Source organism: Cyrtonyx montezumae, unplaced genomic scaffold (assembly GCF_038088225.1).
Source record: "Cyrtonyx montezumae isolate F1298 unplaced genomic scaffold, pur_monq_1.0 scaffold_13, whole genome shotgun sequence".
NCBI lineage: Eukaryota > Metazoa > Chordata > Aves > Galliformes > Odontophoridae > Cyrtonyx > Cyrtonyx montezumae.
The window spans coordinates 26,735,332-26,753,900 of NW_027071859.1; the positions used below are offsets into that span (position 1 = coordinate 26,735,332).

At 34.8% G+C, this 18,569-nt stretch overlaps 1 protein-coding gene across 1 annotated transcript in view; it reads left to right on the forward strand.

Annotated features, from left to right (window-relative positions):
• Positions 1-18,569, forward strand: part of ADGRB3 (adhesion G protein-coupled receptor B3) — a 425,805-nt gene that overhangs the window by 329,794 nt on the left and 77,442 nt on the right. Inside the window, exons 18-19 of the mRNA XM_065730890.1 lie at positions 1,420-1,523; positions 4,163-4,265. Of these exons, the coding sequence (XP_065586962.1) occupies positions 1,420-1,523; positions 4,163-4,265 (207 nt within the window). The remainder of the gene's footprint in view (positions 1-1,419; positions 1,524-4,162; positions 4,266-18,569) is intronic.

An 18,569-nucleotide genomic window follows, 5' to 3' on the forward strand; every position in this document is an offset into this window, starting at 1 on the left:
TTTTTTTCCTTTTCAGAAAAAGCCTTCTAATTGTGATGCAAATATGTTGAAAACTTTTGTATTGAGCAATTATCAACTTAACAAGCCTTTTAAAGGTTGCAAGCCTTTCCAGGGGAATGTGTAGGGCGGCTTTATTATTGCTCTTGGTAGGAAAATCCTAGATACTGTAGTTAAACAGATTACATATCTGCATTGAACATTTTAAGCAGAGATTTTCAATGTAGTCTTTGATACAATGTAAGAAAAATAATCAAGATTTCATGTAAAGGAGTGAACATGAAGGATATCAGCAGACAGTATTACTGAATGTAAAAATAGCTAAAAAGCAAATATTTGTCAAGTTACCATATAAAGACATAATTTCATTATCTTGGTTTAGGAAACACATGATCAGACTCTAATAGCAAAGTAGACCAGCTTGGAACAAAGTGTTTGAAATAAAATGTTACTTTCTGACTGAGATGTGGCCTAAAAGTATATCAGCCTTATCTCTCATTTGTGTGATGAAAGATATCTTGATAAAATCTAATTTGCCATACCTCCCTAAGGGTTTAAACAGAATTTTTGTAAATCAGGCACTGAATCCTTTTGAACTTTTAGGTATATATATATATATTTTTTTTCCATTTTAATTAGGCAAGACCATGTCTGTTACAGAACATGAACATCTACACATGGAGGGAAAATCTTGTCTGATATCTGACAATAGTAGCTTTCTTCATAGCAGGAAAAGCTAGTTTCTTTTCAAGGTCACTTATTTATTTTTCTGTTTTGTTAGTAAACAGATTACAAACTAATTAATTCTAAATTTGAAATACGATATTGTTGCCATAGGTATCTTGCCATTCTTTATGATCAGAGGCCCAAGGAAATTGTGTGAGAGCAGTAGATTGAAGTCAAAGTTATTAGAAGTCAGAAAGTTTGATAATTTTTCAATAAACATGAGCCAATTTATTGAAAAAATTAGCAAAAGATGTTCAATATGCTGCTTTTACAAAATGATCTTGTTCATTTAATATACAATTCCAAACATTGTTTCTCAAGACAATTTTTTTAAATTAATTTTAACTGGGTGTGTTGTAAATTTGTGTTCATGTTGAAATCTCCTATCACATTATAAATTTACTACTTTCTTTATTTCTGAAAATATTATGCAGGTATTCTAAGCCATTTTATAGTTCAAAGGCCTCTGAGGGTTTTATCAATAATTAAACATATCTCATATTTATGTATGTATCAGTTGTGGAAATAAGTTGATTTCTGCTTCTTATAGAACATTACCAAACCTTTCTCTGATACTGTGTCAGCTTTTATAATATTATTTATATATATATATATATATATATATGGAATATATTGACCTGTTGTTTTAATTGCTGGGGAATGATTTCCTTCATTGCTATCTATTGTAACCTACAGATCATGGAATCATCTGGTACACCCTCAGTAACCTTAATAGTAGGCAGTGGTCTTTCATGTTTGGCCTTGGTCACCCTAGCAGTTGTCTATGCAGCGCTATGGAGGTATGTAATGGATTAACAAAGTTGAATGTGAATACATAGTTGTATTTAGTTGATTTAAAGTTAAAAGAGACCATTAGACTAAGCATGTATTATTTAGGGGATAGCAATTTTTTTTGTTTGTTTTTTAATCGCTATGTGTATTGATGTGATTGATTAGTTTTCCTCTCAGCCTACTAGCAGTGGTATAGCCAACTCATCTTTCCCCTCTTCAGCATGAATGGTATTGGGTTTTTTTTGGAGAGGCACTCATAGTGCCAATAAACACTTCACTTGATTCTTCTATATGGTATATTTCACATAAGAAAGTGAAGTAGTCTCGAGTAGTAGTACTGTGCAGTAATGGACTTTCTTTTGTTCTGTATTTAATACATGAAAGTATGGTTTCAAATGTGCAACAGATAATAATGGAAAAAATGAATTTGTAATGCAATTAATTTAGAGATGTATGAGAAATAACATGATCTGCTAGTGTGGAAGAAATAGAAAAGTGAGAGGAAATGTCACATAAAGTAGTAAGTATGCATATTTTTCAAAAGTGAACATGGGTTTTCACTTAACTTTTTCCATAAGAAAAATTTCTTCTTAAGTAAAGAACAGGGAGAAAATGGTAATTTTTAGAGAAATGTGTAATCAACAAGTAGGGTTTTCTTCTAGAAGCAGTCTGATAATTTTACTTCCTTTTTGTCTTTCTCTGTCTTATGGAATCTCAGAGATTCACAGGATTAGACAGATATATAATAAATACAGAATGTCACAGAAGTTATGATAAGTGTAAGAATTATAAATTTGTATCTGTCAAAGCTCAGAATATTTCTGAAAGGGTATTCCTAAAGAATTTTAGTGTTGTTTTTGCACTTGGATATATTTAGCACTTGGAAAGAAATACTGTCATGCTCAGTGGAACTGGTCTTCCACATTGTCTAACATCCAAGCTGAGAAAAATGTATTATAAAGGACCTGAAATAGGTTCTGCATCCCTCCAGCTGAAGAAAACTGATAAATCTTGTTATTCTGTCATTGATATATTTTGATTACTGAGTGGCCTGTTATTTGCATCATCAAAATCTGCATTAAATAAGTTTCTTGAAAGCGTATAGTAACCACACATACAGAGAAGATAACTGAGATGTATATATAATCTACTGTTTATTATTAAAAATCTGCTGGTGGGTAGAAAGATGGAATTTTGACTGCATGCCTGTGTATTTATATTTGGGAATATCTTCCCTTTGTTTCCTTTCTTTCCACTGTAATTAAGGGCTAAAACTAGTGCATTCACAGGGAAAGTAAAGCTCTTCCTAGCTGAAGTCAGTTCTCTAAGCTCCTCCTTGCACTGTGGTTTACCCAACCACTAAGATCTTTTCTAGGCCACAGATAGTGTTGGGTTCTGGCTCAGGTGAGTCAAGTTAGAAAATAACAGCACACTGACTGTGTAGACAAAGGCACTCAACTTTCTGTACTTGTTTTCAAACACATAAACATGGTCTTAACAGCACTGTTCTATTTTTAGGTAGAAAAAAAAAAAAGTGAATTGAAGTGTCAGGGTTGTTCTCACTTCTTATCTATAAAAAACGTAATAGTGTATTACTTAAATTATAGCTGAGCAGAAAGGACTGTGATCTATTACATGTCCATTGCTCAACATCTCTCATGGGTGCAGCATCCTTTATTATGACCTCAGAGTGTCATCTACAGGCATACAGATCAGGAGGAGAAAGCAATATTAACTAAACTTTATTGATAAGTATGTGGCTTGGTCTTCAGATAACTGAGCACCCTTAACTTTCACTGTTTTAGCAGTGAACATTTACTCTATTAGTGAGTCTGATAATCAGGTCAGTAAGGTACTTCAGTTGAAACCATCATTAGGAATTTCTGTGTTCAAACATATAAAAGTTGTGTACAGAAAAATGAGAAGTTTTGTGTCTTGTAAGGAAGTAGGTGAAAAGAGTATTTGTAGTTTTTCATCCTAAGTGTACTTGTAAAACGAGTATAATAAGTTGGCAAGAAAGTGTCTGTTGCTCACTGATACAATTTAATCTTTCTGAACAAGCACTAGCTGGTATTGGCATTCGTTTTTATGAAGATCTTACAGTACTATTACTTTTCTACACAAATTATTCTGTAAAGGTGTTGTAACTTCAAGATTAATGTTATCATATAACAATAATGCATTTCAATATGCATTGCTATATTTTCATTAACCAATCTGCATCTTAGTTGTGCATGTGAACCAGATCTTCCATTCATGTAAATCACCCTGTGCTTCTGAAGTTAGTTTTGTGACTGCTTGATGCCAACTGTGGGTATTCCCAGAGATAAGAAGGGATCATAAGAAGAAACATGAATTTATCCAAGATTATTATCAGCATCATGTCAGAAAACTTGTAGTCTTGAAACAAGAATTGACAGAAACTTATTTTTAAAATATACAAAGAGACAAAGAGAGAATACGTATGAAAATATCATTGTTCCCAAGTCTGAAATGTGACAGTTCACTGATACTCTGAGCATGAGAGTACTCACCTAGTAGAACGCCTCTCTAGCATTTCTAAGAACTGCATTAAATCTTTGTGTGATTTAGTAGTTGCTTTCTTTATTAAAATTTGAATCCTCTTTTTTTTTTTTTATTTGAACAGGTATATCAGATCTGAAAGGTCAATAATTCTAATAAATTTCTGCCTGTCTATTATCTCATCAAATATCCTTATCCTGGTTGGACAAACTCAGACACATAACAAGGTATGACAGATTCTGTTACATTTGTACTTAAATATTGATGCTTCTATTTTATTTGTGTTTAGATTAAAATAATTGTGTTTATTTATTCCTTTACTCATAGGAGTTGACATTTTTGATTGGCTATTAACAGACAAGGGAAAATATTTACTGTGTTTCATCGTTATTCTTTCCCCTCCGAAGACCCTTTTTGGTATTGTTCCCTCTGGATAAGTTGTGCTCTCTATGGTAGACTTGTATGTTTTCTAACTAAATTTCAAAGCAAAAAGTTCAAAGACTCAACATCAAAAGCACAAATTTGGATTCATTATAATAGTTGTAATAGGATTGTGCTACAGTGTTGGGGATTTTATTTTTCATTTTTTGTCTTTTTATTAACACACTGGTACTCGAAAGGCAAGTGGAAATTGCTTAGAAGTTAGAGTACTACTCTTGAAAAAGTGCAAAGACAGACATCATAAGAAGCTATAGAACTGTTAAATCTCTGACTGATGTAGCTATAAGAAAGTAACAACCCTGCATATCTTATTTAGTGATAAACTGCTGATTTATTAGTAAGCTGTTCTCAGACTTTCTGAACACAGTCATCATTTGCCTCTTTCCTGCAGAGCAGAGTTCTGTTTTGAGAAACCACTCAGTGCCTACTGATGTTGGACAATTTTCAGCAGTGAGAACAAATGATTGTTTAAAATTAACTATAGCTACCTGATGGCTTGAAATATAAAATGGAACGTAAATGACAGATAGGTCTGTATGTAAGAGTGGTGTTGAGTTCTGCAGTGAGCAAAAACCTGTGAAGTAGTTCTTTAGCCCAGTGTTTTAGACTACATAAAGCTCTGCTTATGTTAATTTTTCTCAGCATCCAATGAAATCCATCATTCTGTTGTTATTAGTTTCCATTTAATCTATAGTTAACCATTTATTCTTCTCAGATGAGTTGTTAGAAATGTAGGTGAGAGAAGTATCACAAGCTCAATAGGAGTTACACAGCTGTACTTTTAAAAAACACATCCAAAATAAAAAATTATCATTTCCAATACAAAACTTAACAAAATTATTTAAATTAAGATATTAGTATGTACTAAAGTTTTGAAATTATGTAGAGGTGCAAACAAACAAAATATGATTTTGTAGAAGGAAACCATGAGACTCTAACAGATTTTATTCAGGGGAAAAAAGTTGGAAATCTGCTGGTGACTTCAGAATGCCAGTAACAGAGGAAGGCAAAAGAAAGATTTAACCTCTCTAGAATTTCCACACTTCCATGCACAGTCATATATAGTATATTATCAGTTTCAAGACTGTATTACTATTGCAGAATCGAGGTTTGCGTGCACCAGAATAACTGCATTTGAGAACATGTTCTTGAGGTATGGTTGGCAGCTTTACTCCAATGCTTTACTCTGGGAACACTGAACTTTTTTTTCTTTTCATTCCTTTAATGAATCTTAATCTCTTTGAGCTTCCTCACTTCTACTGGCTGAAATCCTAAAAGTGTAGAGATGATATTGATGTCTTTTTAGGAAATGCTGATCCTAAGAATATAGATGTCTGGGGGAAATTATTGACAGAAAACCAACATGTCACACAATTTTTGAATATACAGACTGAAAAAAAATGACTCTAAAATACCACTTTTTACTTAGCTTGTCTTCTTTCTGAGTCCATGTCTTGAGCTTGATACATGTAGCACGAGGGAGCTTCTTGGAAGAGAGTATATCTGATGGATCAAAGGCAGAATTCATTTTTTATATAAAAGATATTCCTTGTTACACACCAAAAGTCTTTTTATCACTAGGTCTAGTGCCTTGTGAATTTATTGTACCTCCAAGAGACTAATCTGTGAATGTACCATCAACAAAATGGCCAGCTAAAGCTAGTGTTTAGCAAAGGCTTAGTCAAATGAAAGCAATCAAACCTGGGTATGACTTCAATATGTTTGTGAATAAGGATATGTTTTGGCATGATGTGTTACAACACAAGTTCTAGAATCTTTATTTTTACTGCTCATATATGACCGTAAGAAGTCAGTATTTGATTTTTAGTCCTTAGATACAGGTTACAATACTGACATCTGTAGGAAAAAATCTGTTTTCATTTTGCTGAGCTGGAAAATTAACTATGGAAATGAGAACTTTAGAAAGAAAATCTGTGCCTCAGATGTGGTTTAAGGTGAAAAACATTTTAAATTCTGTTTCTAGGATTTTATTACTTAATATAAGTCAAAAAAATCAAGTTTTTAGGGATTGTTCGAAAGCTTTGAGTGAAATCTTGGAAAATACTTTATAAAGAGTAATCTAATGTTTAAGTCAACTTTGAAAAATTATTATTCTAAGTTAAAGACTGTGATGTTATTTTATAGTCAGATGATGAGATCAGTGTTTTTAATTCATCGGAGAATTTGAGAAATATGATATGCTATAACTGATTGCTTATTTATTCTGTTCCATTCTTATTCTTGTGATTTTCTTGTTATTGGGCATCTAGTTAGTGTCCATATGATGCTGTTGATGTTCACAGAGTTGAAGACCACTCTGCTTTTCCTTGTTGTGGTTTGGATTTGTTTGAGTTTAAGCTGTCCCAAGCGCTATATGTGTGTGTGTATTCCCTTTGAGATTGGGTGCTTGTTAACCTGGATAAAGGTGAATTACATTTTAAATTTAAATATTGTGTGAATTAAGTGCACTGAGGGTGTATTTATGTCAGACAGGATTTTGTCAGTAGGTTGGTGAAGTTCATAGATTTTTCTATCTGTGCTGAACACTGCATCAACCACTGTTGTTAATTTCCATGCTATTCCATCTCCAGGAAATTTATTTTATACATACAGTTTTTTAATGTACATATTGACATTTATGACAGAAAAAATATTGACTCTCTTGGTCTGAATAAGTGTAAGTTTCCTTTTATGTACTTTCTGCTTTATGTAAACCATAGATGCTTGGCATGTTGAGTTTAGCTCTGCTCTTTTAAGGTTGAATACATCCTCAACATTTTTATAAAAGCTTCTTTTAGTGAAAACACTTTTGGTAGCTCGAGTGAGTTCTGCCTTTCTCAGTGAAAAAAGAATATTTTTTTTTTTCTCACAGGCAGTAATGGCCATATTATTTACAGAGGAAAGCATAGTTTTTCCATTTCTGATATTCCTTTTTTAAAAGTTCTGTTTCAGTGTATAAAAAGTAACTTGAGGACACTAGCATTAGACCAGAGGTCTAGATCATGAGGCTTCTTAGCTAGTTTTAGAATTCTTACTGATCTGGGAGGAAATGTGGTTGCTTTTGGAAGATTTTGACTGGGATAGCAAAAAAAAAAAAAAAAAAAGCCTTTTGTCAGCAGAAATGCCTTGCTTCTTTATTCCTTCTTAGCCAAACTTGTTGTGCATTTTATTGAAGGGCGTAACTGGAAAATGTTCTGCTGCTTTCAGTGTTTCCCCAAGATTTTCCTAACGCAGAAATGTATTCAAAGCCACCTTAATGCATCAAACTTTGTAAGAGATTTCTGTTTTGTCAGATTCTATTTTGAAGCACAGGTCACTGAAGGATGAATTTGCAAAAATGTTATTAATTTAGTTACATATCATGATTCAATATAATCAATTTTATACTAAGTATGACAGACATATTAATTTTCTTTGATGCTTCTTTCTGCCTCTTGTTTTCTTGTCCAAAGTATAACTTAAAGTTAGCTGTTAGCTGCATAAGCTAATTTAGATGTGAGGATATGTGTAATGCTGTTGATACACCAGGAATAGCCTTTTTACAGCTGAATGTAGTTGTGATGTTGAAATAAAACCTCTCAAATTAAGGAAAGATAACACTTTTCATGTAGAACCTAACTGCTCAAATATCTGTTATTTCACAAATACTGTGAGCTGTCCTTACATCTACAAAAGCATTATGTTTTTACTTTGAAGAGATTGACAGCTTTCTTTGGGGAAATCTATCAGTGATTTTTAAGTTTTGCCGTAATGAAACTCTTACTATATTATCTGTGTCTTAATGTTCTTGCCATCAGAAAAATATGGTTTTATTTCTCTTATATGTGGACATTTGGCACTAAAACAATACATCCTTATTATGTTACTGATCCCATTTAATGAACAGATTCTCTACGAAAAATAATTTCTTGCTTAATATTGAGTTTTCTTTTAAATAAATTATATTTTCTTTTGCGTACATTCAGAAAATATCTTGTTTTCTTCACAGTTCTGCCCTAGTAAAACCATAGTACCTGCTTGATGTAAACAATTCCTGTTTATCTGTTTTCTCTGTGAGGAAAACAAATCTGGATACAATTTAAAATAAACTACAGAATGCATTTTACAATTGGGAAAAAGTTTATTTTCTAGAATGTCTGTTTCTGATTATACTCAAGAGTTCATTGCTGGAATTCAGGTCACTTGTTAAAAAAAAAAAAAAAGCATATTTTTAGAAATGTCACAAAACCTTGCACATTTTGTTAGTCATAGTTAGACTTAATGTGTGCCAACCAAGGGAAGACCAGGGAAGATGTTTGGGAACAAGAAAACATTTAGCAACCCTGATATTCTTCTGTGTCAACCCTATTTAATTGCAATATTGAGTTTATTATGCTTGTTATTAATATTTTCGAATTAATCTCACCTGAAAGTAGGTGAAAAAGGCAGTAATTTTGAATCTAATGTCTTTGACCATGTAAAGCATATAACAGTGGTCCTGATAAAAGTATTGCAAATAAGCAAAAAAAAAAAAAAACATGAAGTTTTACAGATACCAAGATTAAAGCAGCCACTAAATAGGTGACCACATGAAAATAAACCCTATTTTAGGTTTTTGTTTTGTTTTGTTTTTTAATAGACATTCTAGGCTGAAAGAGTCGAATAGGAGTAGAAAGGAGCTGAGGAGCCACAGCACCACATACCCACAGCACTCTGAAGCAGCTGACTGTGTAACTAGGACTCCCTCAGGTTTTGAGAAACAGTGGGTGGAGGGATCCCCTGAGAACTCAGCAAATGTTCAGGTGGCATTAGTGCTGTCTCTAGCCATGTGGCTCTTGCCCCATATCTGCCACCGCCTTACAGATGCAGGCATTGTGGCAATATATCTCCTAGGAAACAGCGGGGGAGACCTAAGAGCAGATGGAATGAACAGAGAAATGATGCTAACACAGCATTAAGGTTGTTTCGGAAAATCAATGAGGATGTAGGGAATTCAGTGTCTCAAGCAATAGCACTCTGTATTTTAGCTCTTTCTCTGAGAACTTTAAGATGATACCACCCATTTAAAAAATAAGGCCTGAGAATATAAGTTCTTCCATTTTTTGCCAGTGCTCAGTTGACACCTTCTCTGCTGATTGTCTTCTCTTTCTTTGTGTACAACAGTTTATTAAATAGAATAGATCTCACAAAACCCCACCATTAAATAGGTCATCTGACAGAGTACACTGTACCATGCACATCTGCCTGCTATGTATTTGGGATCTCAGAAACAATTAACTGAAGAGCCCACTTAATATAACTACTACAGGAGTAGGTCTGCTTAAGCAATACTGTTTCACCATGCCAGATTCTGACAAAACCTGTTGACATCAGCGGAATTAGCTACCTATTTTTATATCCTCAAGGGAACCTTTGGGAGCAGATCTTTCTTACTCAAGATCAGTAAACATTGTCATTCATGGTACTGTTACCTGCCTCAGCAGAAAAGGTAACATTCTTCTCTTAAGTGCCTGCCACTCTGTTTCTCAAAATACATCAACTTTATCATTCAGTTTGTTGCTTCTAAACAGATGAGACATTTTGATTTTATGTGGGCTAAGGAAAGACATTGAGTAGATATCATTAGCATGTAATCTCTGCTTCCAATCCCCAGAACCTTGATCAGAGCTTTGTGACCTATTTTAGAAACAGAATTTTCAGGTAGGAAGGTCATCTGGTTCAACCTCCTTCTCAAACTGGAGTCAGCTGTAAGGTCAGAACAGGTTACTCAGAGTTAAATACTTGAATTTATACAGTCATGTCTTGAAAATCTCCAATTGCACACCTGGAGAAACTCCTCCACTGCTTGACTGTTCTCACAGCTAAAAGGCATTTGCATGTATTTGGTTTGGACCTTTCTTGTTTATGTTCATTGTCCTTTGCCATCCCATCATAAATCTCTATGGAGACATTGGCTACATCTTCTCAATAAGCTTTCTGTAGGCACTGACAGGCTGGCATTATGTGCCTCTGAAGCCTTGTCTTCTCCAGGCTGAGCAAGCCCACCTTCCTCAGCTTTTCCTCACAATGCAAGTGTTCTAGCCCCAAACCATGCTTGTTGCCTCTGCTAAATTCACTGTAAGACTTGTATTGGGTGACCCAATTGTATTGGGCATAGTATTCAAGATGTGGTCTAATGCATTCTGAAAAAGGGAGGAAAACTGTTTGGCAGTCTATTAACTGTGTTCCTTTTGATGCAGTCTTGAGTGCTCTTGACCAACTGTGCTGCCAGAGCACACTGTTGACTCATATTCAGTTCACTTACCCATCCCTCCAGAATGTTTAGGTCTCTGTGGATGATATCCCTGCCCTTGGCCACATTTGTTCCTATCTGCAAAGTATAAGAACAAGAACTTTGCTGCCTATTCTCTGTCCCTAAAATTAAAGACAGATCCCATTAGTACTCCAGTACTCCACTTGTTATTTGCCTCCAGGTAACTTGACACCCAATCCAACCTGTTTTTTACTTATCTGGTTGTTTACCCTTCTGAGTGTGACTTCATGGTATGGATATAAAAATGCCATTGGAGATTTTGTTGGGGCTCATTTAAATGAATTTAATAATTTTAATTAACTAAATAAAAAAAAATCTTGGAATCCTATATTCACAAGTCTTACCCATGAAAGAGTTTGACGATTTGTGACCCATGGCTCACATCTATGTCAGCTCCAGCACCTCTCAGTTGGTCAGAGTCTTCACCCATCCAACAATCTTGCAGACATATGCTGAGAAGCATGGCACAGGTGCATCGTGTTCTCTCCTCCCTGACTGTGATGTTGGAGTTTGGTGCTGGCATGTGTGCCTTACCTGTTCTGTAACAGCCCAAAGTAAACAGACCAGGCTTTGCTGTCCTGCTATTCTCAGAATGATGTGTGTTGGGTGTTGTTTGCTTATTTGTTTTCCCCATGTTCTTCAGGACCTTTTTAGGATAGTTTGATCTCTTCTGGAATTCACCCCCACAGTCCTGAACTCATTCTCACAAACACCTGTTTGAATCACTTCAGACAATCTGTTGATGACTCAAGTTAGCTATTCTGGGCTTCACACCTATTCTATGCTTCCATGTTGCTTATTTGTTGAATTCTAAAGGAAATAGAATAACAGTCAATGGGAAGTAGATCGACCTACAAACAAATGTGTTTTCATTTACGTAACATTAGTCTTAAAAGAAGAGGAAAATATAAACAGTTGTAAGTGAATACAGTGGAAAGGTTTTTAAATGAAGATATCACAGAAATAAACTTCACAAATCTAAACGGTTTGAACAGTAACAATAACACTAACAGCAACACTAGAAATCAGTATTCAGCTACTTGCTTATTTTCATTCTTGTATGAAGGTTGCATTTCCAACATGAATTTTTGTATGTATGTGGGTTATCATGACTGAGAAGGCAAGCATACAATTTGTTTGCCATATATACCAAAACAGATATAAAAACCATATCAAGATTTTTTTTTATGTATCTGGTAAAATAATACATTAAAAATACCATTCGTAGATAAATGTAATGTAAAACCCATGTTATAAAACAATTTGTATAAAATCAGTACTTTTTCTCTGTGTCAAAATAAAACATTAGAAAACACAAATTCTTTTGCAAGATTATCATTTAAAGAACAATAGTGTAAATTTCATGCAAAAGGTTCTTTACTTATTGTACTGGATTTTATTTATACTCCCTACAATTCCGTTGTGTCTGCATATTTTCAGGAACATATGGTATGGTTAACCTTGACATACACTATGAAGTTCATTTGTACAGTTAACTCTTCTTGTTATTTGTGTTTTTGTTTGTTTCTTTGTTTGTTTGTTTGTTTTACTCTTACATGTAAGAGCTTTTGGGCCTCTATATTTTGCAGTTAAGTCAGTGAAAACACTATAAGGTAAATGAATGGTAGAGTGATTGGATTTTTGCTTTGATCTTATTAGAAGCTAGAAAATTATCATCCTTAGATACTACATGCTTCATTCTGAAACAAATCACATAGAAACTCATAGAATCAGGCTCAGAGTTGGCTCAAGAGATGGCATGAAAATGAATTGTGAGATTTGTGTTATCACTGAAGTACACTCAGGTCTGGAAACAGAGCTTCTGAGTGGATCAGTTCACTTTTTTATTGGGGTGAGGGGGGGGGGAGTGGAGTGAATCCTGTTTGCTAGATTCAATCAAACTAATCCAGAATGCTGTTTTGAACAGCAGCCAAAACTAATTACTTCAGAAGTACAAGAAGTTCTGCCCTGGGCAATTGCAAGTTAGCCTACTCTTTACCTTATTAAATTGTTTTAATTTCTGTCTGATCTTAAGTCATGGCTGAAATAAACTTCCCATAAAATGATAATTGTTTTCAGGTGCTAAGATTAAGAACTGGCTTCCAGTGCCTATGTCCAGACTTGTTTATTCATTTTATAATTTACTGCTTTTGAAGAAAAAGATAGTAATATTAGATGTCACATTTATTAGGTTAGTTAGTGGGTGGAAAGTCAAGGATGATCACCCAAATCCTGTCCTTTCCTGCCTTCTTTTTTCTAAGGAAGAAACAGCGGTCACTATGTGCAGAACCCACTGAAGTTTGCATTCACTAGATGTGTTCTGGTATATTTATAACATCTTGAGAAAAAACAGTTAGACTCTATAGATCACAGTGGGACTTAGTCACGGTAGGGATCCTCAGCTTGTTAAGAAACTCCTAGTTAAGGTTAGGCATCAAAAACTATGTACCCAGAGATCCTTTTTGGTATTAGTGTAGAATGCATTCGATGCTTCTAGTTTTAGACAGTTGCTGAAACATGATCTTTTAGATTTGTTTTCTTGGACATACATTCTTGTTACTTTGAGTCCCAGTGAGTCACACTGCAGACATCAAATGTGCTGCTGAAAAATTGACAGTAACTGTGTTCTCATGTTTTTCTCTTCTGATGGTTTTGTCACAATTTGTATAAAACTGACATTGTGGATGAATAAGTAGGTATTTTGTGGAATTTAATAGAAAATTATGCTCAGAATACTTGTTGAAAGAAAATTGTAAAGGTAAATTTAAGAAGTGTGCATTTAGCTATAATCATGAACATTTTAAATGAATGTAATTGTGAGATTTGCAAAACTCTGCAGGGAAATGTACGTGTTTGTAATAAAAAGGCCTCATGCTGTTAAAACTGATAGAATTTCTAAAATGTCAAGAAAGTTCAGTTTGCACTAGACTTGTGGGTTTAAAAACAGGATGGAAAACCTGTTAGTATCTTTCTCTTCTGAAGAAAACTGAAATGTATCTGGCACAAAAAGTCCAGCAGTTGGAAGGAAGTATGAATAAGGTTGGCACAAACTGTTGTTCCATTAGTAAGTGATTACATCTCTCTCTCTCTCTCTCTAATTAGTAGCATGGCATATAATTAGTTTTCTATGCTCTTTATTTCATAAGAAGTCACATCTTCAAACTATCCTGTGTTTGCTAAATAATTTCTTTAAGGTAAAAAATGGATTATTATTCTTTAAATACCGCTTTAAGTTAGGTGAAGGCTTAAAATGAAAATGGTTTCATTAACAAGCTTAGCTGAGCTATACAGAACAACAAAGGGATGTGTCAGAACCTACAGTTATTGAAATCCAGGTTTTAAAAATATGGGATTAATTTTAAATCTGTTGTTATTTGCATTGAGATTTTACACTACTTATATTTAAAATGGCTTTCAAAACTGTCTTTAGAGCATATCCTCTTATGCCAAGTCAGTCAGAATTCAGGCTTGAGTGCTAGCAATTTAATTATTGCTGTAAAACCTTCATTTTAGCACTGCTTATCTTTTAAAGTAAATATAGGATAGTAATAATGTTTCTCTGAACTGAGTGATCTCACAAGGCTTTGCAGTCATACTACAATGGAAGAAAAATGGCTTTGCTATGAATCGCAGTTAGACCTTGGTATCAATGCAACATTAATTATGGAACTGCTGCTAGGCTGAGTTTCTCTCTTGTAACTATTTGTAAAGCTCATTCCATAAAATCTCTCCAGAAACCAATTTGTAAGAATTTAAACCTTCATTTCTAAAGGATTCTTCCTTTTGGAAAGAGGACTCAACAGTAGTATGTAACACCAGTCAAAATATATTCTAGACAGATTGTTAAACTTAAGTAAGAAGACTGATTCATGTGCCATTAAATACAGAGAGAACATGTCTGTCCTATTTAATAAGTGGCCACTAAACAATAAAACATATCTTTGTATGAAATTGTCTGTCAATTCCAGATGGGAAGCTTCCAAACTTTGAGTTGTGTCATTAATCCCTGGGCACACAATTTGTCAATACCAAATGTAAGGCTTGAAATCAATTAGAACTAATCAAAATCGTTCTGCCTTGTGGTTGCCATGGGTAGGAGTATGCACACAAGTTATTGATACATCTCATTTGACACTTGTGATCCCATGACAACTTGATTACATGTTTGAGCTTCTGGAGGTGTTAGTTTATTGAAGTTTCAGTACTCACTAAATACTGCATGATATGCAAAGCAGATCCAAAACAGCACATTGAAATTTTTTGTCAAAAAAGCACTATGTAGGATTTCGACTTAGGCTTTATGTGCATTGTCCCTAGCAAAAGTAGATCTTGGCAGTCTCTCAGTGTTACCCATCTTAAATAATTTGTATGGGCTTTGCTAAACTCATCTCATGCTTCTTCTGAAATTAAAATTTCATCACGTGTCAACTAGAAGGACTGGTTTGAGTGACTTGAATTCAGTTGTCTTTCCTGGAAATTTATGAGCAGAAACCTGCTAGCATGCTATGAAAGCTTAAATATCTGGAAAGAATAACTCTGTTGTTTTGAAGAAAAGGAAATAAAAATAAATGATTATGAATGCATGAAACAGCACTGCAGTGCATTCGCTAGCTTATTTCTTCTACAGATTTCTTGTTAGGCTCAAATGCACAACACTGTGACAGTCTCGGCCCTGAAAAGCTTTGTTTTCAGTTGCTTCTAAAAAAACATATATAATGTACACTACATCTGTAATGTAACACTCAGTTTCTAATTATAGGGAAAAAATCGTGTGCCTTCTGGCATCTGGAAAGGGAAATTGTTACCCCGCAACGATCTAAACCTGCTAGTGCAATCAGTTTAGAGAAGCTGCTGTGTGTGCAGAGGACGGCACTGATTTCAGTAGTAGGCTCTGCAGGCAGAGTGATCTGATCTGCATAGATCACAGAGTCTGCTAAGGGAATTCCCAGCAGAGGAGTGGAGAGAATACAGATAAACTTTCCAGCAGTAATTTGTTACTAACATTGTCATCCAATGCATGGATATAGCCTGGGAGATTTTGTAGGAAGAGATGTTCATGCTAAGTATATAATTTAAAATCTAACATTATATACTTGCTAATTTTAGCTGCCAAGATGCATCTGTGAGAGACATATTAATTATTAATTATTGTTGTTGATGATAAAAATAAACCTATCATTAAGGCTCTGGGATTATTTCCAACATCAACAAATTTTCAATTTAATTTATTAACACATATAAACATGTATTTTTTTAATTTCTCCCTCCAGTGAGACCCTCAACTTGTTTCATGCTCACACCTCCCACAGGGAAAAGCCTGAGTAAATATATTAGCCTTGTACTGTTTTCTCAATGTCAGCACATTAAGATCTGTCATCTCTCCCATAGAGGCATGAAGGTTGGGAAAGAGGTGAGGTCACTTTCAGTTGTAGTGAGACAACTGATCATTTTGACCTTAGGAATGTTAAGTGGTACACAGAAGCAGTGAATGTTCTGAAAAAACTGGATCTTAAACTCTCGTCAGGCACAATAGAGTGAAATCACATGCTTTGTTTCTGCCCAACAAAAATAATGAGGCTGATATAGCCTACAGGGGAAAGCTGCACTAGAGGCAGTAGTGCTGTAAAGTGGGCAAAGTTTGCTCTCATTGATTACAGTCATACATCAGTGGAATCAAAGAGCAAATATATATATATGCTTTCCAATAGCAAAGGCTTCTGATTGGTGTGAAAGTGTTACACACTGAACATTCCACATGTTAAGCAGATTTGAGTGGCTAAGTATGTAGGCCTATAAAGCTGGTATACCAATGAAGCAGATAACAGAAAAAAAAAAAGCCTCAACTCCTATTGTGCATACAGATGAGTACAAATAAAAATATTATCATAAAAGCCAAAATTTAGAAATTCTGTGACATCTAGACAGGCCTTCTCTGTTTTTCAAAGAGAAAATAAAACTTACAGGATGTGGGCACTATGTTCTGACCATATAAGATTTCTTCATTATTCAGATTACACTGGAGGACAATTTTCTAATGATTGCAAGGTGCTGGAACTTTGTAAGAAAGGCAGCATCCAACTACAAATTCAAATCCACATGTGACTGTGGCTGGTTGGGTAGGTGTTGTTTCAGGGTCATTTCCTGCAAAGGAAGTAACGGCATTCCTGGACCATTGGAGGGTTAACCCAATGCTCCCAACAAGGAGTCTAACAGAAACAATTCCAGAAACAAAATATTGTAAACAGGGTTTACAAACAACTTCCAGAAACAAAATTCTGTAAACAGGGTTCACAAGTGAGAATTTATAGATACAAGTGAAGTAGACACACACATGACCACACTGCATGGGCCATGATTTCCTACTTTCTCTATGATACTTCCTGTTCTGTCCTAGATATTCACTGATTTTAGGGACTATGTTCTGCATATATATCTCCACACAGATGAATCCACGCAATCTAAAAATCTACGCCCTCCCACTAAGATACATTTTTAGTCTCTTAGTGTGTTTTGTTTTACATGAGAACCATTTGCATTCCACATCCATTAAAGTTTTAATATGAGACTCAGTTAAACATAGAGTCAAGGGTTAATCATTTGGTTAGCCATGCAGTTAATAACTTACAATAACTGAAGAGATTTTATTTCCTTTAAGAAGCTCCTAATGCATTATTTAATAAGTCATAATTTGAATATAATAAAATGCCTAGATTCAATCAATGATAATTGTGTTACTTAGAAACATTCTAAAGTTATGTGCACTGAAAATGATAACAGTGGCATTTCCTTTCAGTCTGAAGCTGTATGGCAGACATCTATGATTCCCTGAGCTTTATGTAGAGTGCTGCATTTTTGCTTGATATTTATCATTATCTACATTTCAAAATAACCAAATCTAAACTGGAGCAGAACTCAAAGTACTTTGATAAAAGGATTTTTATATATGCTCACGATATCCAGTTAGGAAGGGAAAAATGCTAAAAACTAAGATAATGTGTTACTAGCAATAATTATTGTCTTTAATTACATCCAGAGTGTTCCAGCACATAAAGAGCATAACTAGAAAATAGCAGCCTAACACATTCACTAGACTGGACAGCTATGCACTCTTCTGATAACATCTTGAGAAAATTCTTGTCAAAACAGCTGAGGTACTGCTGGCTTTGGGAAAAAGAGGGGCATGTAACATAAATTCCTAATTGAAATATACAGGTCACTTCTTTGGCAGGAGTGAAGTTTTTCTTGAATGTCACATGCATTAATTCTGTCACTTACTGTGAGGAGAGAAGAAGAGCCTCTTAGCTTATCCTGCTTTTAGCTGAGATGGCATTAATAGCACACTGATGTTTTGATTGTTGCTGAGCAGGAGGTGCATGCCAGGGGCGGGACTGGGCTGAGCCCAGGAAACACCAATAACTGCCTCCATTACAGTTCTGTAGCAGGGAGAAAGTGGTAAGAGGCAGGACAGCTCTCCTTGATTGTCCAAGGGGTTATTCCATAACACCTGAGATCATTAGGAATGCCATAAAGCCGTGGGGATTTGGTTGAGGTGTGGATTCCTGAAGGGGGGGAGGGAGGGGGGGGAGTAGCTGGACACTGATCAGCAGGTGATAATTATATTGTGGAAATGTATATATATATATCATTATCATTGCCAGTTTCTTTCCTTTTTACCCCCTTTACTGTCTTTGTAAGTACATTTTGTCTCAACCCACAAGCTCTATTTTATTTCCAATTCCTTCTCCCATCCCACTGTAGGAGAGGTAGTGAGCAAACTGCAGTGTGGTATTTAGCTGCC